General features: G+C 42.0%; 2 protein-coding genes across 11 annotated transcripts in view; both read left to right on the top strand.

Moving 5' to 3' along the window:
* The window catches only part of LOC124012302 (sorting nexin-13-like), a 29,873-nt gene extending 25,452 nt beyond the window's left edge, over positions 1–4,421 (top strand). For all 9 annotated transcript variants that reach the window (XM_046325770.1, XM_046325767.1, XM_046325766.1 and 6 more), the window contains one exon: positions 49–4,421. In XM_046325770.1, the coding sequence (XP_046181726.1) occupies positions 49–284 (236 nt within the window). In that variant the 3' untranslated portion in view covers positions 285–4,421. The remainder of the gene's footprint in view (positions 1–48) is intronic.
* Positions 4,422–9,732: 5,311 nt separating this feature from the next.
* LOC124012355 (serine/threonine-protein phosphatase 6 regulatory ankyrin repeat subunit A-like) overlaps positions 9,733–17,695 on the top strand; it is a 63,525-nt gene continuing 55,562 nt past the window's right edge. The window contains exon 1 of one of the 2 annotated variants that reach the window (XM_046325880.1): positions 9,733–9,970. In XM_046325880.1, coding sequence (XP_046181836.1) covers positions 9,947–9,970 — 24 coding nt within the window. In that variant the 5' untranslated portion in view covers positions 9,733–9,946. The remainder of the gene's footprint in view (positions 9,971–17,695) is intronic. The other variant, XM_046325879.1, reaches the window with a different exon arrangement.

The following is a 17,695-nucleotide window of genomic DNA, read 5'->3' as shown; positions in this document are numbered from 1 at the left end:
ACATTTGTTCACTATTAATACAGAATGTCTCACTCTATCCTCCTCTAGATGAGTTGAAGCACATCATAGGGGCGGATACGACTCGTAAAGGCATCCTTCGTGTGTTTGACATGTTCCAACACGGACCAATGAATCGTCGGCTGGTCTACGTGCTCCTAGAAGGATTCCTGGAGACCATGTTCCCTCAGTACAAGTTCCCAGAGCTGTTTGTCAAACTGCATTCCCGTTCGCCGCGCACAGCCAGATATACACAGAAACTCAAGAGTACCTCCCTGAAGAGGTGACAGGAGACTGGGATTGGGCAGGGTACTTGGTGACACACACTCGCTCACACGCCGTGAGAGAACAAAGGAAGGAGGGGAGTAGTGGGGAGGGTGTGTATGCGTGCTGGTGAGAAGAGGTGTGCGTGTCCTTCTTTCTATGTCAAGAGGTGCTTTTTGGGCCATCCGAGCACTTAACTCTTCCCTCCTCTCCCCTACATGCCTCTCACATTCTCTTCTCCTCAACTCACTCACACACACCCTCCTGTGCACAGTTTAGAGACCGCATTTGTGTTTTATTTTATTTTTGTACTTTTTACTTCCTACTAAACTATTTTATTGTAGATGTGTGGTCAGACTGACAGCTGCTCTGATATACACAGCAGCTGATCTCCGTTACTGATACCAGAGAGCAGAGCTATGTATAGAGAAATACATGGGTCGTTCCATGTAATGAGCCCCTTTTGGGTAGTGTTTCCCAAACTCGGTCCTGGGTTCACAATGAGTTTTTTTGCCCTAGCACTACACAGCTGATTTCAAGTAATCAAAGTTTGATGATGAGTTTATTAATCATCTTTGTAGTGCTAGGGCAAAAACCAAAACATGCAACCCTTAAGGTCCCGAGGACCAAGTTTTGGAAACGCTGGGTTAGAGTAATTTGGTGGGAAAGAAATGTAGATTTAATGAAGAGCATATTTTCAACCTAATAAAAAGCATAGTTTCCCATCTCAAGAGGTTAAAGAAAAGAATAACTGGGTGGCAGGTAGCCTAGCGGTTAGGAGCATTGGGCAAGTAACCGAAAGGTCACTGGTTGGAATCCCCGAGCCGACTAGGTGAAAAATCTGTCGGTGCCTTTAAGGGAAATGAACCATCATTGTTCCTGTAAGTCGCTCTGGATAAGGGTGTCTACTAAATGACTAAAATGAGGAAACAAAGATGCTAAATGTAAGTGCCAGATAAAGTAACAGGGTTGACCGTAACAGGGTTGACCGTAACAGGGTTGACCGTAACAGGGTTGACCGTAACAGGGTTGACCGTAACAGGGTTGACCGTAACAGGGTTGACCGTAACAGGGTTGACCGTAACAGGGTTGACCGTAACAGGGTTGACCGTAACAGGGTTGACGATTCAACCTTCAATCACCCCTAAATCCCTTGTGACCGGGGGAATGGAAGGCTCTTGTGTGCAACAGGGAGTGGCAATTGAATGCCAGCTTCACAAAAAACTATGAATTCTTAAAACATTTTTAGCCTTTCTATCTATGGGTAACAGGGTTGTCGTGTTATGCTCAACCCACTCAGTTTTCCACCACAAAACAAGAAAAAATGGCAAAAAAGAGTAAACCAGTTCATCTGCTTTTACATTATAATTTTACTGTTAAATGTTACATTTTTCACTTGAATTTAAAAAAAAGAATATGATAGTTCATTTAACAGGGTTTACCTGAATGAATCACATTAATTAAATACTCTTCACAAATTACATTGTCAAAGCAACAATATAACTTAGGCTTCACAGTGATGGTGAAAACATGGAGACATTTTTGGGTTAACATCTTCCTAGAAGTAACAGAGAGTGCACGGAGGGACATGGCAGAATTGTGGCACTTTAGCAAGTCTATTCATATTCAAAATCAAATGTATTGAATTGTCCATGTGGTCACTTCATTTAATATAACAGGCTTTTAAAGATGCACTATGCAGAAATTGATCTGCCATTTATTTTCTGGTTGCGCGAATTCTAATAGTTCGCCTAATTTCAGTTTGTGACGAAACAAGCAAGTACAGGGAAGAGAATCATTGTACTATGTAAACCGCCGTGAAATAGCTTTTCGATAACCAAAAATATTGTATTTACAGCTGTTTGACGCTGGTGTACAAAAAAAATGAATGTAAAAGTTGCTAAATGAAACTTAAGACCGTGAAGCATAGAAATAACCCACATAGAACATATATGCTGCTTCTAAGACTTGCTTTCAATGAGTGACAGATCTATAACTCATATTTCTGTGTGAATTTGGTTGGGTCGCCCAAAAAGTAAGATATTGCAGCTTTAAAAATCAATATTTCCGCACAATTTCTACTAAAAATTTCAAAGGGATGCAAAAGGGACTCATTTTGTAGAACGACCCACATAGGTTGAATGGCATATGTTGTGTATATACTGTACCTGTACATAGAAATAGAATGAATAGATTCTCTTTCTACGGATATATATATATATATATATATATATATATATGGGTCTGACTTGTACTGTAAGCTTTTAAACAGCAGAAGACAGATGAGGAAATAGAGACAGAGAATGGGCTTGCAGTGTCAACCACATCTGGTTCTGCAAGGCGTTTTTTCACATTTTTGTTATTTTGTGTTTTTTTTTACACAATGTGACATCCATGCCTGCCATAATCCTTTCACACAGGGAGGCAGGGTTTGGCCTAAAGGCCATTTCCCATTTTTAATGCACCGGTCAGTAGCCATGACAACCAAAGCCCTAGCTGTTTGTATGTCTGTGTCTCGACAGGCATGATAGAGACAGCTCTAGTCTACTCACTGTGCTTCCTATTGTTAATCATGTGAAAGTAGAAGAAACCAGAATGCACAGCTCACCTGCTTTCTCTAGAGCTGAGACCTGGGTAAATTTGAAATGGCACCCCATTCTAGTGCACTGCTTTTGGACAGACGGATCCTAATAGTAGTCCACTTTTATATTAGGCATATGGTGCCATTTTGGACGGAGCCAGAATGAAATGAAACAGGCCAGACTGTGTGAATGTTGCCGTCTGTGGAGGTGACTGTCTGTCGGGTATCTACGCATACACAGGTATGCCTATTAGAATGTACTCTGTGGGTCCTGTCTGTCTGTGTTCGGTCTTTTAGGGTTTTTGTGTGTTTCTGTGTGTTTGAGTGTGTAGCAGTAACATGAAGCCCTCCCCAGTCAGACACTGTGCCAGTGTGAGCTTTAGTGAAGCAGCCTTAATACAGACCAAGAGACCATGCTATAGTAACGCTCTCTCTCTCTCACACACACACACACTCGCAGCACTACGTTACAAAGAGAAAACCAACTGATATCCCTACTTAATCACACTTTTATTGTCATTAATTTTGTGCAATATTTTTCTTTAATGCATGTGTATTTGAATAACTGTATATTGTATAAAATGTAAACTAAAATGTTTTGAAAAATTGTAGAAAAGGTGAAAATTCTCCCCCTTCCCCAAAGAAAAAAAGTATTCTAACCCCAACAACCTACATTCCGATGTTAAAAAATGTGTTTAGACTTGTTTTATAAGTCTGTTTTTTGGGGGGGGTTCTCACTCCTGATGAATCTGTGGTTTCCGTGCTGATATGTCAGTAGCAGGAAAGAGGAGTGATCAGCCAGTCGAGCTAAAGCCTCTTGATAGAAAGCTAGCTCATTGGTCTAGCAATATAGGAGAGGGGCTTATTATGCATTTGAGCCTGTTTGGAGCGCAAACAAAAATGACATCCTGTTATATGAACCGATGACACGAGAGACTTTGTCATCTGACCAATCGAATTGCAGGAATACTGTGTTCCTGTGAACCAATAGAATCACTGCTGAAGAGCACTTACTACCCGAGTTCTTCCATTGGACGAACAGAGCTCCATTCCACTGCTGCCATTGGATGGAAGGGTCCCTCGTCTGCTGTGATTGGCTGGCAATGAGCAGCTCTTGACTGTGATTGACAGCGTGAGGACATTAACTCTAAGCTGTGACACCTTTTTAAAGGGAGGTGGATATTTGTCCCTGGACTGGAGAGTTGACCAGGGGAACCCCATAGGACTTCACCTTAAAAGCCTCCACACTCTCCTCCTGTTCAAGATGGCTTTGCTGTTGATGTTTTTTAATCCCTTGGGGACAGGTTTTCATAGCGTTTACCTCACATCAACATGATCCTGTGTTGTATAAATCATGAAATGAATGGGAACAGAATCTAATGGGTGAACACAATGAGACAACACGGCCTCATGTCGATTTTGATGAAACGTTGCTGTGAAAAACTGGGATCTCCTAGTACATTATGAATCTATGATAATGAGCCGTGTGCATATCTGTGTACAGTACGTGTCTATAGTGTGCCTAAATGTCTGTCAACTCTATTTTCATATTTTTCTTTAACAAAAGATAAAGATCAAACAGAATGTCATGGTCATTTTAGACTGAAAAGAACTCAAGACTCTAGAACCAGAGAAATCTAAAGATTTTAGAGCCAGGGGTGTGTTTTAGACTCTAGAACTAGGTGTGGCCAACCCTCTTCCTGGAGAACTACTGGCTTTTGCTTAAACCCTGCTCTGTTCTAATACACCCAATTTAGCCAATCAAGGTCTCGATGAGGAGCAGCTGAACCAGGTGTGTTAGAGCAGGGCTGGAGAAAAATCCTGCACAGGAGGGTAGCTCTCCAAGAGCAGAGTTGGAGACCCCTACTCTGGTGTTTCTTGCATCATGCTTATCAAACTATTCCTTTGGAGACGCTGAACTCCGATCAGTATAACACTAATAATAAAATGATAACTAACTGACCACTGTGTGGTGTGTGTGGCACGAGTTGCTCTTCAGTGATCTCTCACTCTCCTACAGAGTCTCTTGCTTCCTCCCACTTTGTCTCCCTTTTCTCCCTCACTCGTTTCCTCTCTCTGCAACCACACACTCCAGCTAGAGTTAGCAGGAGCTGCTGTTAGCAGCTTAACACGGTTTAGGAGATGTAGATTTGTAAAAACATTCACACTCACCAGCTTAGCAGCAGTCTAAGGCTGCAGGGCTCAGCGTAGCTGTAGGGCATCTCTCACTTACACACAACACGAATGATGTGTTCAAAACAACTGGGATCTAAGGGGAAAAAATTGTTTTGACTAGGAAAAATTGTTTTGAACGGTCATCCAACTCGGAATTCTAAGTCGAAAACTCAGGCATCTTTTTGGAGCTCCGACCTGAAGATCACTGATGTCATGATTTGACCTTGTTTTTTTCCCAGAGTTCCCAGTTGTCTTGAAAGCACCAAAACACCCTCCCCTTGGCAGCTGATTTGTAGCCAGTGCTATGTCATGACTTCTGTCGCTGCAAGGTGGCGTCCTTGCATCTTCAGTGGAACATACTGTATTAATCTGTTTGGTCTATAGATTTTAATCCGATAGCTCCTGGGTATCTCATATCTGAGCCACATTCTTCACTGATATACATTTGATAAGGAATGTCCCCAGGTCGGGGAGACTCTTTAGGCAAAAGGTCAGAGGTAGCCTATTCAGTGACCGAAGAAGCTATTAATAACAGTCATTATAGGGACAGACTACATGTCAATCAACCACCCTGAGCAGGGCCAGTTCCAAGCATAAGTAACATGAGGTCACTTAGGGCCCCCAGCCACTAGGGAACTCAGTCGGGCCTCAAACCTACTATTGAGAGTAAGGATAGTAGAATACACTAATAAATGTGGTTGTGCATCCGCAGTTTTTCTCTGGTAATTACAGTCACTGGCAGTCACTCATTTAGCCATGTCAGCTAATACTTTTTAGATTGGTAGTTAGTCTAGCCAGCTATCTAAACTTGTAGTAATTTTGGCCATATATCAACCTGGCCTTCATGGGGCCCACATTGATTTTGTTAATCATTCTCACTCAGATACTATATTAACATTGCATAAGTCCTTACATTTGTAGAATTGCAGGAAATTAGCTGTAAAGCTACAATGTGTAACTTTTTGGGTGTGTTATAGATCTGTCATTCACATTGAAAGCAAGTCTAAGAAGTGGTAGATATGTTCAATGTGTGCTATTTTTGTTTATACATCTTTTGGTTTTCTACACCAGCTTCAAACAGCTGAAAATACAATATTTTTGGTTATGGAAAACATATTTCACAGCAGTTCAGATGGTACAATGATTCTCTACACTATACTTGCTTGTTTTGTCACATAAACTGAAATTAGGCGAACGATTCGAATAGTGCATCTTTAAAACTGCAAACATGCAAAATGGGTAGAACTGCAGGAAATGTGTTATTAAAATTACGTTTTTTCTCCGCTCCATGACAAAATGTGTAGAATCGCAGAAAACGTGCTTTAAAAGGAAATGTACTTAAAAAATATATCTCCACTGTCAAGAGGGTGGCCACTAAAATGTTTAGCTGAGAGGTGGGGGGGCACCACATTTCACTTATGGCCCCCAGAAGGCGATAACTGGCCCTGACCAAGAGGCTGTATCTACTTTACTGATGCATTATGCAATACCAATCAAAAGTTTGGACATACTTACTTATTCAAGGGTTTTTCTTTATTTTTACTAGTTTTTACATTGTGGAATAATACTGTAAACATCAAAACTATGAAATAACAAATATGGAATCATGTGGTAACTAAAAAAGTGTTAAACTTATCTAAATATATTTTATATGTGAGATTCTTCAAAGCAGCCACCCTTTGACTTGATGACTGCTTTGCACACTCTTGGCATTCTCTCAACCAGCTTCGAGGTAGTTTTGTTTTGCCACAGAGCACCAGTCTAGGGCCCATTACATGAACCGTCAAAAGCGGTGGGGGAGGAGTGCCCTTCTCAAATCAAGCAAGAATCTGTGCTGCTTGGAAGTGTTCAACAAGGCAGCATAGTGCATGGTCTAGAAATATACAGTGCCTTGCGAAAGTATTCGGCCCCCTTGAACTTTGCGACCTTTTGCCACATTTCAGGCTTCAAACATAAAGATATAAAACTGTATTTTTTTTGTGAAGAATCAACAACAAGTGGGACACAATCATGAGGGGAACGACATTTATTGGATATTTCAAACTTTTTTAACAAATCAAAAACTGAAAAATTGGGCGTGCAAAATCATTCAGCCCCTTTACTTTCAGTGCAGCAAACTCTCTCCAGAAGTTCAGTGAGGATCTCTGAATGATCCAATGTTGACCTAAATGACTAATGATGATAAATACAATCCACCTGTGTGTAATCAAGTCTCTGTATAAATGCACCTGCACTGTGATAGTCTCAGAGGTCCGTTAAAAGCGTAGAGAGCATCATGAAGAACAAGGAACACACCAGGCAGGTCCGAGATACTGTTATGAAGAAGTTTAAAGCCAGATTTGGATACAAAAAGATTTCCCAAGCTTTAAACATCCCAAGGAGCACTGTGCAAGCGATAATATTGAAATGGAAGGAGTATCAGACCACTGAAATTCTACCAAGACCTGGCCGTCCCTCTAAACTTTCAGCTCATACAAGGAGAAGACTGATCAGAGATGCAGCCAAGAGGCCCATGATCACTCTGGATGAACTGCAGAGATCTACAGCTGAGGTGGGAGACTCTGTCCATAGGACAACAATCAGTTGTATATTGCACAAATCTGGCCTATGGAAGAGTGGCAAGAAGAAAGCCATTTCTTAAAGATATCCATAAAAAGTGTTGTTTAAAGTTTGCCACAGGCCACCTGGGAGACACACCAAACATGTGGAAGAAGGTGCTCTGGTCAGATGAAACCAAAATTTAACTTTTTGGCAACAATGCAAAATGTTATGTTTGGCGTAAAAGCAACACAGCTCATCACCCTGAACACACCATCCCCACTGTCAAACATGGTGGTGGCAGCATCATGGTTTGGGCCTGCTTTTCTTCAGCAGGGACAGGGAAGATGGTTAAAATTGATGGGAAGATGGATGGAGCCAAATACAGGACCATTCTGGAAGAAAACCTGATGGAGTCTGCAAAAGACCTGAGACTGGGACGGAGATTTGTCTTCCAACAAGACAATGATCCAAAACATAAAGCAAAATCTACAATGGAATGGTTCAAAAATAAACATATCCAGGTGTTAGAATGGCCAAGTCAAAGTCCAGACCTGAATCCAATCGAGAATCTGTGGAAAGAACTGAAAACTGCTGTTCACAAATGCTCTCCATCCAACCTCACTGAGCTCGAGCTGTTTTGCAAGGAGGAATGGGAAAAAAATTCAGTCTCTCGATGTGCAAAACTGATAGGGACATACCCCAAGCGACTTACAGCTGTAATCGCAGCAAAAGGTGGCGCTACAAAGTATTAACTTAAGGGGGCTGAATAATTTTGCACGCCCAATTTTTCAGTTTTTGATTTGTTAAAGTTTGAAATATCCAATAAATGTCGTTCCACTTCATGATTGTGTCCCACTTGTTGTTGATTCTTCACAAAAAAATACAGTTTTATATCTTTGTTTGAAGCCTGAAATGTGGCAAAAGGTCGCAAAGTTCAAGGGGGCCGAATACTTTCACAAGGCACTGTACATCTCTTCTCCATAAAATATGTTTGAATTTTCAAACTAGTTTTGAATGGGAAGTATAGTAATATTGTATTTTATCAAAAGCAGTATCACTTTTACATGTGAAAACACATACTCACACATAATCATACTCAATACTCCACAGCTCACTTTTGTTTTGAGCCGACTTTGTTTACCTGGGAACCCAGCTTAATCGAATCCCCTCAGTGTTTGACAGGTTCTGGGGATTTTATTTTACAAGATCTCCTCAAAAGTAGTTATAAGAATTGCTGTGTAGAGTTACTAGCTACAGTTGACGCTTACAGTTAAACTAATCTATTTCATAATGATTAAGAGTGGAAGTTTTCAATCAATTGTCAAATCTGAGAGATGCACATACAGTAGACCTATGACCACGGGGCGCAACTTTGGTTTTAGAAGTGGGGGCAAATATATATGTATATATATGTTTTTTTCTCCAGTTGTTTTATACTCTAAACATCCACCCGCTCTGAGAGGTCCGCATGGTCCTAAAGCACACCAGTGCCTCGTTTTTGTATCCCATTCCAATGATAAACCTGTGGGGGACAAAAATGCAATTTCATAATGTGGGGGGACATGTCGTCCCCGTTCCCATCCCCAGTGAAGGTTGCTCCCCTGCGCCTACCTATCCCACGTTTTTATTCTAGGTCCGTTATGTCAAATATTTTGTAAATGGATTTCCCCAATGAAACACGGAAGGAGTTATATTACGCTGGCTGGGGCTGGCCAGGGCTGAACCGGGAAATTGCCCGTCACCATCGGCGAAAGCAGAGAGGAATGCCCTTCTCAAAATCTGGCTTGGTCATGTTGTCAACAGGGCATCATTGTGCATTGTCCAGAAACATACAAGATCTTTTTTCCATAAAATAAATTTTTGAATTTTCAAACTAGTTTTCCTTGGGAAGGCAGATAAAGCCGTTTTTGTCAAAACCAATCACCTTTGCATGTGAAAACACAGAATCCTACTCATCACTCCACATGCTTTTTTTGCGTCACTGTAGTTTTGATTCGACATCGCAGTCTGCCAGAGCGGGGCACCCGGCTCACGCCCTGGAGGCAAGCAGGTAGGCAGCATGGTTCCAAAACGAATGCAATCACTTCACCCGATATAAACTCCACACACTGGGTAACCCGGGACATGTAAACGAATCCCTCATTCCCAACGCTCATCTGCAGCTGACGAACCAGCATCGTTATTGTTCCTGGGTGGAACTTGCCTCTAGCCAATCAATAATATTTTTACTAGCGGCTGTTATGTTGTTGGATTTGTTTGGTTTCTTGTGTGCTTGTCTTTGGAAGGAGAGAGCGTGATGCAAACTGGACTATAACGGACCATAACCCTCAGCAGCCGGTTAGCTAGACACGCCGGTAAAACTAAGACATCGGCGAACCAAGAAAAACGATGGTTCTAAAGATTCGAGACCAGGTAGGTTGTGGGCTAATTAGCAACTATCCTAGTTAACGTTACTGAAAGAAACCGCTTGTCGTTTAGCTAAATTAGCCTACATTTGGGTCGTTTGCATGAAGTAAAAACGTCTCGAAACTTATAATTAGCTGGCTAACTATATATTTAGCCGAAGTTAAAGCCTGGTAGATATGTAAGTTATATTGCTTTAGCCAATTTATTTTTTGCCAGAAAATTAGTTCGTCAAAGCATAGCTACATGGAAAGTCACCTGGCGTCATGACAAATAACTCAGTTGGTCAGCAACAGGTGTAAAGTCCAAAATGGGTGTTTGCACGTGAGCGTATCCAAAGGTCCTTGACACTCTACAAGTTGTTTTAGTGTACTGCCCACTCACAAGAGCATGCACCCTCTGTCTGCCAATATCCTTCCAATATACACACACTTGCCTTAACACTCCCTGTCTGTTATAGTAGGCTAGTCTATTCTCCAGTTCCTAGGATGTTTTGATTCTTCTGAAATGTGTTTTTAGGAATATACACACCCGTGTCTATTTTAGCATGTAAATCTTGGTGGGGCAAACGCAACAACAACAAAAAATATCGATGCATGCCAGCAAAGCCACAACACTAACGGTGACAAACGGCGCCCACAAACTGTTCATTAAGGCTTATTTACAGCCTTGTAAAAAAAACAAAGCTGATTTAGCACACTTCAAATCACATTTTATTGGTCACATACACATGGTTAGCAGATGTTTTTGCGAGTGTAGCGAAATGCCTCTGCTTCTAGATCTGAGAGTGCAGCATTATCTAACAGGTAATATCTAACAAATTCCACAAAACCTAATACACACAATCTAGTGAAGGAATAGGATAAGAATATATAAAATATGTGGATGAGCAGTGACAGAGCGGCTAAGATGCAATAGATAGTATAGGTAATGTAGGATATAGTATATACACTGCTCAAAAATAAAGGGAACACTAAAATAACACATCCTAGATCTGAATTAATGAAATATTCTTATTAAATACTTTTTTCTTTACATAGTTGAATGTACTGACAACAAAATCACACAAAAATGATCAATGGAAATAAAATTTATCAACCCATGGAGGTCTGGATTTGGAGTCACACTCAAAATTAAAGTGGAAAACTACACTACAGGCTGATCCAACTTTGATGTAATGTCCTTAAAACAAGTCAAAATGAGGCTCAGTAGTGTGTGTGGCCTCCACATGCCTGTATGACCTCCCTACAACGCCTGGGCATGCTCCTTATGAGGTGGCGGATGTTCTCCTGAGGGATCTCCTCCCAGACCTGGACTAAAGCATCCGTCAACTCCTGGACAGTCTGTGGTGCAACGTGGCGTTGGTGGATGGAGCGAGACATCAAATCAAATCAAATTTATTTATATAGCCCTTCGTACATCAGCTGATATCTCAAAGTGCTGTACAGAAACCCAGCCTAAAACCCCAAACAGCAAACAATGCAGGTGTAAAAGCACGGTGGCTAGGAAAAACTCCCTAGAAAGGCCAAAACCTAGGAAGAAACCTAGAGAGGAACCGGGCTATGTGGGGTGGCCAGTCCTCTTCTGGCTGTGCCGGGTAGAGATTATAACAGAACATGACCAAGATGTTCAAATGTTCATAAATGACCAGCATGGTCAAATAATAATAAGGCAGAACAGTTGAAACTGGAGCAGCAGCACAGTCAGATGGACTGGGGACAGCAAGGAGCCATCATGTCAGGTAGTCCTGGGGCACGGTCCTAGGGCTCAGGTCCTCCGAGAGAGAGAAAGAAAGAGAGAATTAGAGAGAGCATATGTGGGGTGGCCAGTCCTCTTCTGGCTGTGCCAGGTGGAGATTATAACAGAACGTGGCCAAGATGTTCAAATGTTCATAAATGACCAGCATGGTTGAATAATAGTAAGGCAGAACAGTTGAAACTGGAGCAGGAGCATGGCCAGGTGTGCTCAATTTGATTCCGGTCTGGGGAACGGGCAGGCCAGTCCATAGCATCAATGCCTTCCTCTTGCAGGAACTGCTGACACATTCCAGCCACATAAGGTCTAGATTTGTCCTGCATTAGGAGGAATCCAGGGCCAACCGCACCAGCATATGGTCTCACAAGAGGTCTGAGGATCTCATCTCGGTACCTAATGGCAGTCAGGCTACCTCTGGCGAAAACATGGAGGGCTGTGCGGCCCCCCCAAAGAAATGCCACCCCACACCATGACTGACCCACCGCCAAACCGGTCATGCTGGAGGATGTTGCAGGCAGTAGAACGTTCTCCATGGCGTCTCCAGACTCTGTCACGTCTGTCACATGTGCTCAGTGTGAACCTGCTTTCATCTGTGAAGAGCACAGGGCGCCCGTGGCGAATTTACCAATCTTGGTGTTCTCTGGCAAATGCCAAACGTCCTGCACGGTGTTGGGCTGTAAGCACAACCCCCACCTGTGGACGTCGGGCCCTCATACCACCCTCATGGAGTGTGTTTCTGACCGTTTGAGCAGACGCATGCACATTTGTGGCCTGCTGGAGGTCATTTTGCAGGACTCTGGCATTGCTCCTCCTGCTCCTCCATGCACAAAGGTGGAGGTAGCGGTCCTGCTGCTGGGTTGTTGCCCTCCTACGACCACCTCCACATCTCCTGATGTACTGGCCTGTCTCCTGGTAGCGCCTCCATGCTCTGGACACTACGCCGACAGACACAGCAAACCTTCTTGCCACAGCTCGCATTGATGTACCATCCTGGATGAGCTGCACTACCTGAGCCACTTGTGTGGGTTATAGACTCCGTCTCATGCTACCACTAGAGTGAAAGCACCGCCAGCATTCAAAAGTGACCTGCAGAACCACTCCTTTATTGGGGGTGTCTTGCTAATTGCCTATAATTTCCACCTGTTGTCTATTCCATTTGCACAACAGCATATGGAATTTATTGTCAATCAGTGTTGCTTCCTAAGTGGACAGTTTGATTTCACAGAAGTGTGATTGACTTGGATATACATTGTGTTGTTTAAGTGTTCCCTTTTATTTTTTTGAGCAGTGTATATATCTTGCATTACTTATCTCATATGTAAACATTCTTAAAGTGGTATTATTAAATTGCCTAGTGTTCCATTTATTAGTGGCCAATGATATCAAGTCTAGGTGGGCAACTGCCTCTCTGTGCTAGTGATGGCTGTTTAATAATCTGATGGCCTTGAGATGGAAGCTGTTTTTCAATCTCTGTCCCAGCTTTGATGCACCTCTACTGACCTCTCCTTCCTGGATGATAGCGGGGTGAACAGGCAGCAGTTCGAGTGGATATTGTCCTTGATGATCTTTTTTGCCTTCCCATGACATTGGGTGTTGTAGGTGTCCTGGCGGGCAGGTAGTTTGCTCCCAGTTATGCGTTGTGCAGACCTCACTACCCTCTGGAGAGCCCTGCGGTTGTGGGCGGTGCAGTTGCCGTACCAGGCGGTGATACAGCCCTACAGGATGCTCTCGATTGTGCACCTGTAAAAGTTAGAGGGTTTTCGGTGACGAGCCATATTTTTTTCAGCCTCCTGAGGTTGAAGAGGCACTGTTGCGCCTTCTTCACGATGCTGTCTGTGTGCATGGACCATTTCAATTTGTCGGTGATATGTACACCGAGGAACTTTCCAGCTTCTCCACTGCTGTCCCGTCGATATGGATAGACTTGCTTAAACAAGTTGGTTTCTACTGACTATGGCATAAGTGGACAACGAGCGTATAAGAGGCAATCTGTAATTTTGATTATAAACTGGGTGGTTCACGCCCTGAATGCTGATTGACTGAAAGCTGTGGTATATCAGACCGAATACCACTGAAATGACAAAACATTTATTTATAATGCTGTAATTGCGTTGGTAACCAGTTTATAAAAGCAATAAGGCTCCTTGGGGGTTTGTGGTATATTGGCAATATACCATGGCTAAGGGCTGTATCCAGACACTCTGTGCTGCGTCATGCTTAAGAACAGCCTTTAGCCATGGTATATTGCCCATATACCCACACCCCCCCGGGTCTTATTGCTTAATTAAGACATTAATTAACTAGGACGGATGTAGTCAATATAACTATTTGTTCAGCACTTTTGAAATGTACAGCGACAGAATTCAGAACATGGGCCATTCTTACAGTATTCTCCCAGTACATCAAGTCAGAACCATAGGATAAATAAAGGGGACATATAAACGGACAATGAAAGCTTACAATATTCAATGATTACATTTCCCTAAAACAGGCTATAGGCTACATGTGCACCACCAAGTCAGAACAGTAGGCTAAATTGTGAGGGGGAAAGGGAACAATTTATTAGGGTGAGGAACATGGGCTATGAACAGCTTACCACAAAACATTCACAGCATATTACATCATTTTTGCAGCAGCATACAAGACATTTTTGGACTCACCTTGATATACTGTATTCACTTCAACAGGAATATGGCATTGTGGTCCTTCGTGGGCAAATTTGGTCATCAAACTTTGTCATCAAAGTTTGGCATTCTCTGGATTTATGGTGCTTTCAAGACAACTGGGAACTCTGGGAAATAAACAAGGTTGAATCATGACGTCTGTGATCTTCAGGTCGGAGCTCTAGAAAGAGGCCTGGGTTCCCAACTTGGAATACAGAGTTGGATGACTGTTGTTTTTTTCCCCCCAGAGTTCCCAATTGTCTTGAACTCACTGAAGTCTGAGATTTCCCAGTTCTGAGTTCCCAGTTGTTTTGAATGCGGCAGAAGTCATGATGGATTGACAGCATGGCCAATGTTGAATGTTTATCCTTTTAAGCTTGGAAAAGAGACCCTTAAACCCAGAGGTGGACCACACACCCACTCCACTGAATAGCAGACTAGGGATTGCTTGCAGTTAGACACTGATTCCTTCCAAACCACTCATTGTTGAATTTGTCATTTCTTACTGATACGTTTTATATATAATTTCTCTTCATAATATGATTTGCCATTAGATTGTCGACTTGATTCATGATGATGACTGCTAGCTTGGTAGCTAAGATTTTTGAAAGTATGATGTTGACATGATCAGTCCAATCAAAGCTACGGTAGATATAATGTGATTTCATGTCATTTTATCTGTGCCCAATGACCTTGAGCCTTCTTGGATGAGCACTTCTAATATAACTCTATGGCAGCACCCAAGGGGCTTGAATTTTCTAGCTCTACCTGTACATTTTGCAGTGACGTAATGTCCCCATGACTGACAGAGCACTGAGCCAATCACGGCGCAACTAGAGAACATTACCAATCCCCTGACTCAAATGTACAGTAAATGTAAACATTCATAAATTAACAGTAAACTCACAAAAGTTTCAAAAGAAAATAAACATTACAAATGTGACTGATCGGCTCACAAATTTGAAATTGTGTTTTTTACATTGGACAAAGGTTGAGACTCTAGAAAATGGTATATCATACACTACAGTTGAGGAACAATGGGAAAGTAATTATGCTTCGAAAGTTGATAGACTTGTAAACCCACTTTTGAGAAAATGGACCTAGGAATGTTTTGGTAAACCTACTGGAGAGCTCTTTGTCTACATCTATTCAGCTTCGTTCACACCCTGTTTAACCTTAGCCCCACCCATCTTTTTAAAGATTCACGTGAGGCCATGTGCTAAACAGAGTGAGTAGTGTACTAAACAACCAAATATTTCAAGACTAAATGCAGTTGTTGCAGTGACATCATGAACACTCACAACCATGGATGAACGATTCTCCCTCTGTCACGGGTGCCATGGTTTCCCTTAGTTTGAAGATGTATAACACGCCAGAATTCTTCCATCCTTAGCTATCATACTCTGCTTCGAGTCTTCTTGGGTATGATGCTACAAGCTTGGCACGTGCAATTGGGGATTTTCTCTCATTCTTCTTTGCAGATCCTCTCAAGCTCTGTCAGGTGGAATGGGGATCATCGCTGCACAGCTATTTTCAGATCTCTCCAGAGATGTTCGATCGCGTTTAAGTCCAGGCTCTGGCTGGGCCACTCAAGGACATTCAGAGACTTGTCCCGAAGCCACTGCTATGCTGTCCTGTTGGAAGGTGAACCTTCGCCTAGTCTGAGGTCCTGAGCTCTCTGGAGCAGGTTTTCATCAAGGATCTTTGTACTTTACTCTGTTGATCTCTCCTTCGATCCTGACTAGTCTCCCAGTCCCTATCGCTGAAAAACATCTCCACAGCATGATGCTGCCACCACCACGCTTCACCGTAGGGATGGTGCCAGGTTTACTCTAGATGTGCATGAATTTCCAAATACAGACAGGATCTGTGCCTTTCCAAATCATGTCCAATAAATAGAATTTACCACAGGTTGACTCCAAGTTGTAGAAACATCTCAAGAAATTATGTCAATAATTGTTTTTTATTTTTAATACATTTGCAAAAAGGAATAACCTGTATTTGCTTTCTTGTTATGGGGTATTGTGTGTTGATTGCTGAGGATTTTTTTAATTTAATAAATTTGAGAATAAAGCTGTAATGTAAAAAATTCAAGGGGACTGAATACTTTCCGAAGGCGCATAGGATTTTCCCACGGTTGCTGTTCACCCATATCCCCCGATTTTGTTATTGGGTTCAGTCCTTGGTTCCAAATAATGGGGAAGATTCCAGAGCCTAGGATGATGTTATTGAGTTGAAGTATAGGCAATTGGAATTTGTGGTAATTTCATCAACCCCACAGGCCTTTTGGGTTTGGAGGGTTTGTATTTTTTTTCTGTAGTTCATTCAGTGTATTTGGAGAATCCAGTAGGTTCTGGTAGTCTTTAATATCTAATCCTACGTTTTTGTAAATTATCATGTATATGTTTTTCTTCTTTGTTATAGAGCACAAAAAAATAGAGAAGTGATTTATCCATACATCTCCATTTTGTTTGTTTAGTGTGTTCCAATAACATTGAGCTGATTTCTGACAAGCTTTTCCTTATTTTTTTCATATTGTATTTCTCTACTGTTTGTGTTGAATTCTTAGTGCCTTCAGAAAGTATTCATACCCCTTGACTTATTCCACATTTTGTGTTATAGCCTGAATTCAAATTGGATTAAATATATTTTTATCACCCATATACACACACTACACCATATTAACAAAGTGAAAACATGTTTTTAGAAATGTATTCACACCCCTTTTCTATGACACTCCTCACTCCAAATTGAGCTCAGGTGCATCCAATTATTTTTGTTATCATCCTTGATGTCACTACAATTTGATTGGAGTCCACCTGTGGCCAATTCAATTGTTTGGACATGATTTAGGTCCCACAGTTGACAGTGGATGTCAGCAGAATCTATACCATGAAGTCCAAGGAACTGTTTGTAGATTTCTGAGATACAATTGTGATGAGGCATATATCTGGGGAAGGGTATAAAACTATTTCTAGAGTGGAACTACCCAGACTCTGTCTAAAGCTTTGCCGTCCGAACAAACTGAGCAACCGGGCAAGAAGGACCTTAGTCAAGTTGATGACCAAGAACCCAATGACCACTCTGACAGAAATACAGATCCTTGGCGGAGATGGGAGAACCTGTCAGAAGAACAACAGTCTCTACAGCACTTCACCAATCTGGACATTCTGGGAGTGGCCAGATGGAATCCAGTACTGAGAAAAAGGCACATGACATCACGCCTGGAGTTTGCAACAAAGAAAGGCATGTGAAAGACTGATGATAAAGCAAAATATTCTATGGTTTGATGAGATAGAAATGTAACGCTTTGGCC

Source organism: Oncorhynchus gorbuscha, linkage group LG24 (assembly GCF_021184085.1).
Source record: "Oncorhynchus gorbuscha isolate QuinsamMale2020 ecotype Even-year linkage group LG24, OgorEven_v1.0, whole genome shotgun sequence".
Classification (NCBI taxonomy): Eukaryota; Metazoa; Chordata; class Actinopteri; order Salmoniformes; family Salmonidae; genus Oncorhynchus; species Oncorhynchus gorbuscha.
This window is presented reverse-complemented; position numbering and strand designations above follow the sequence as displayed.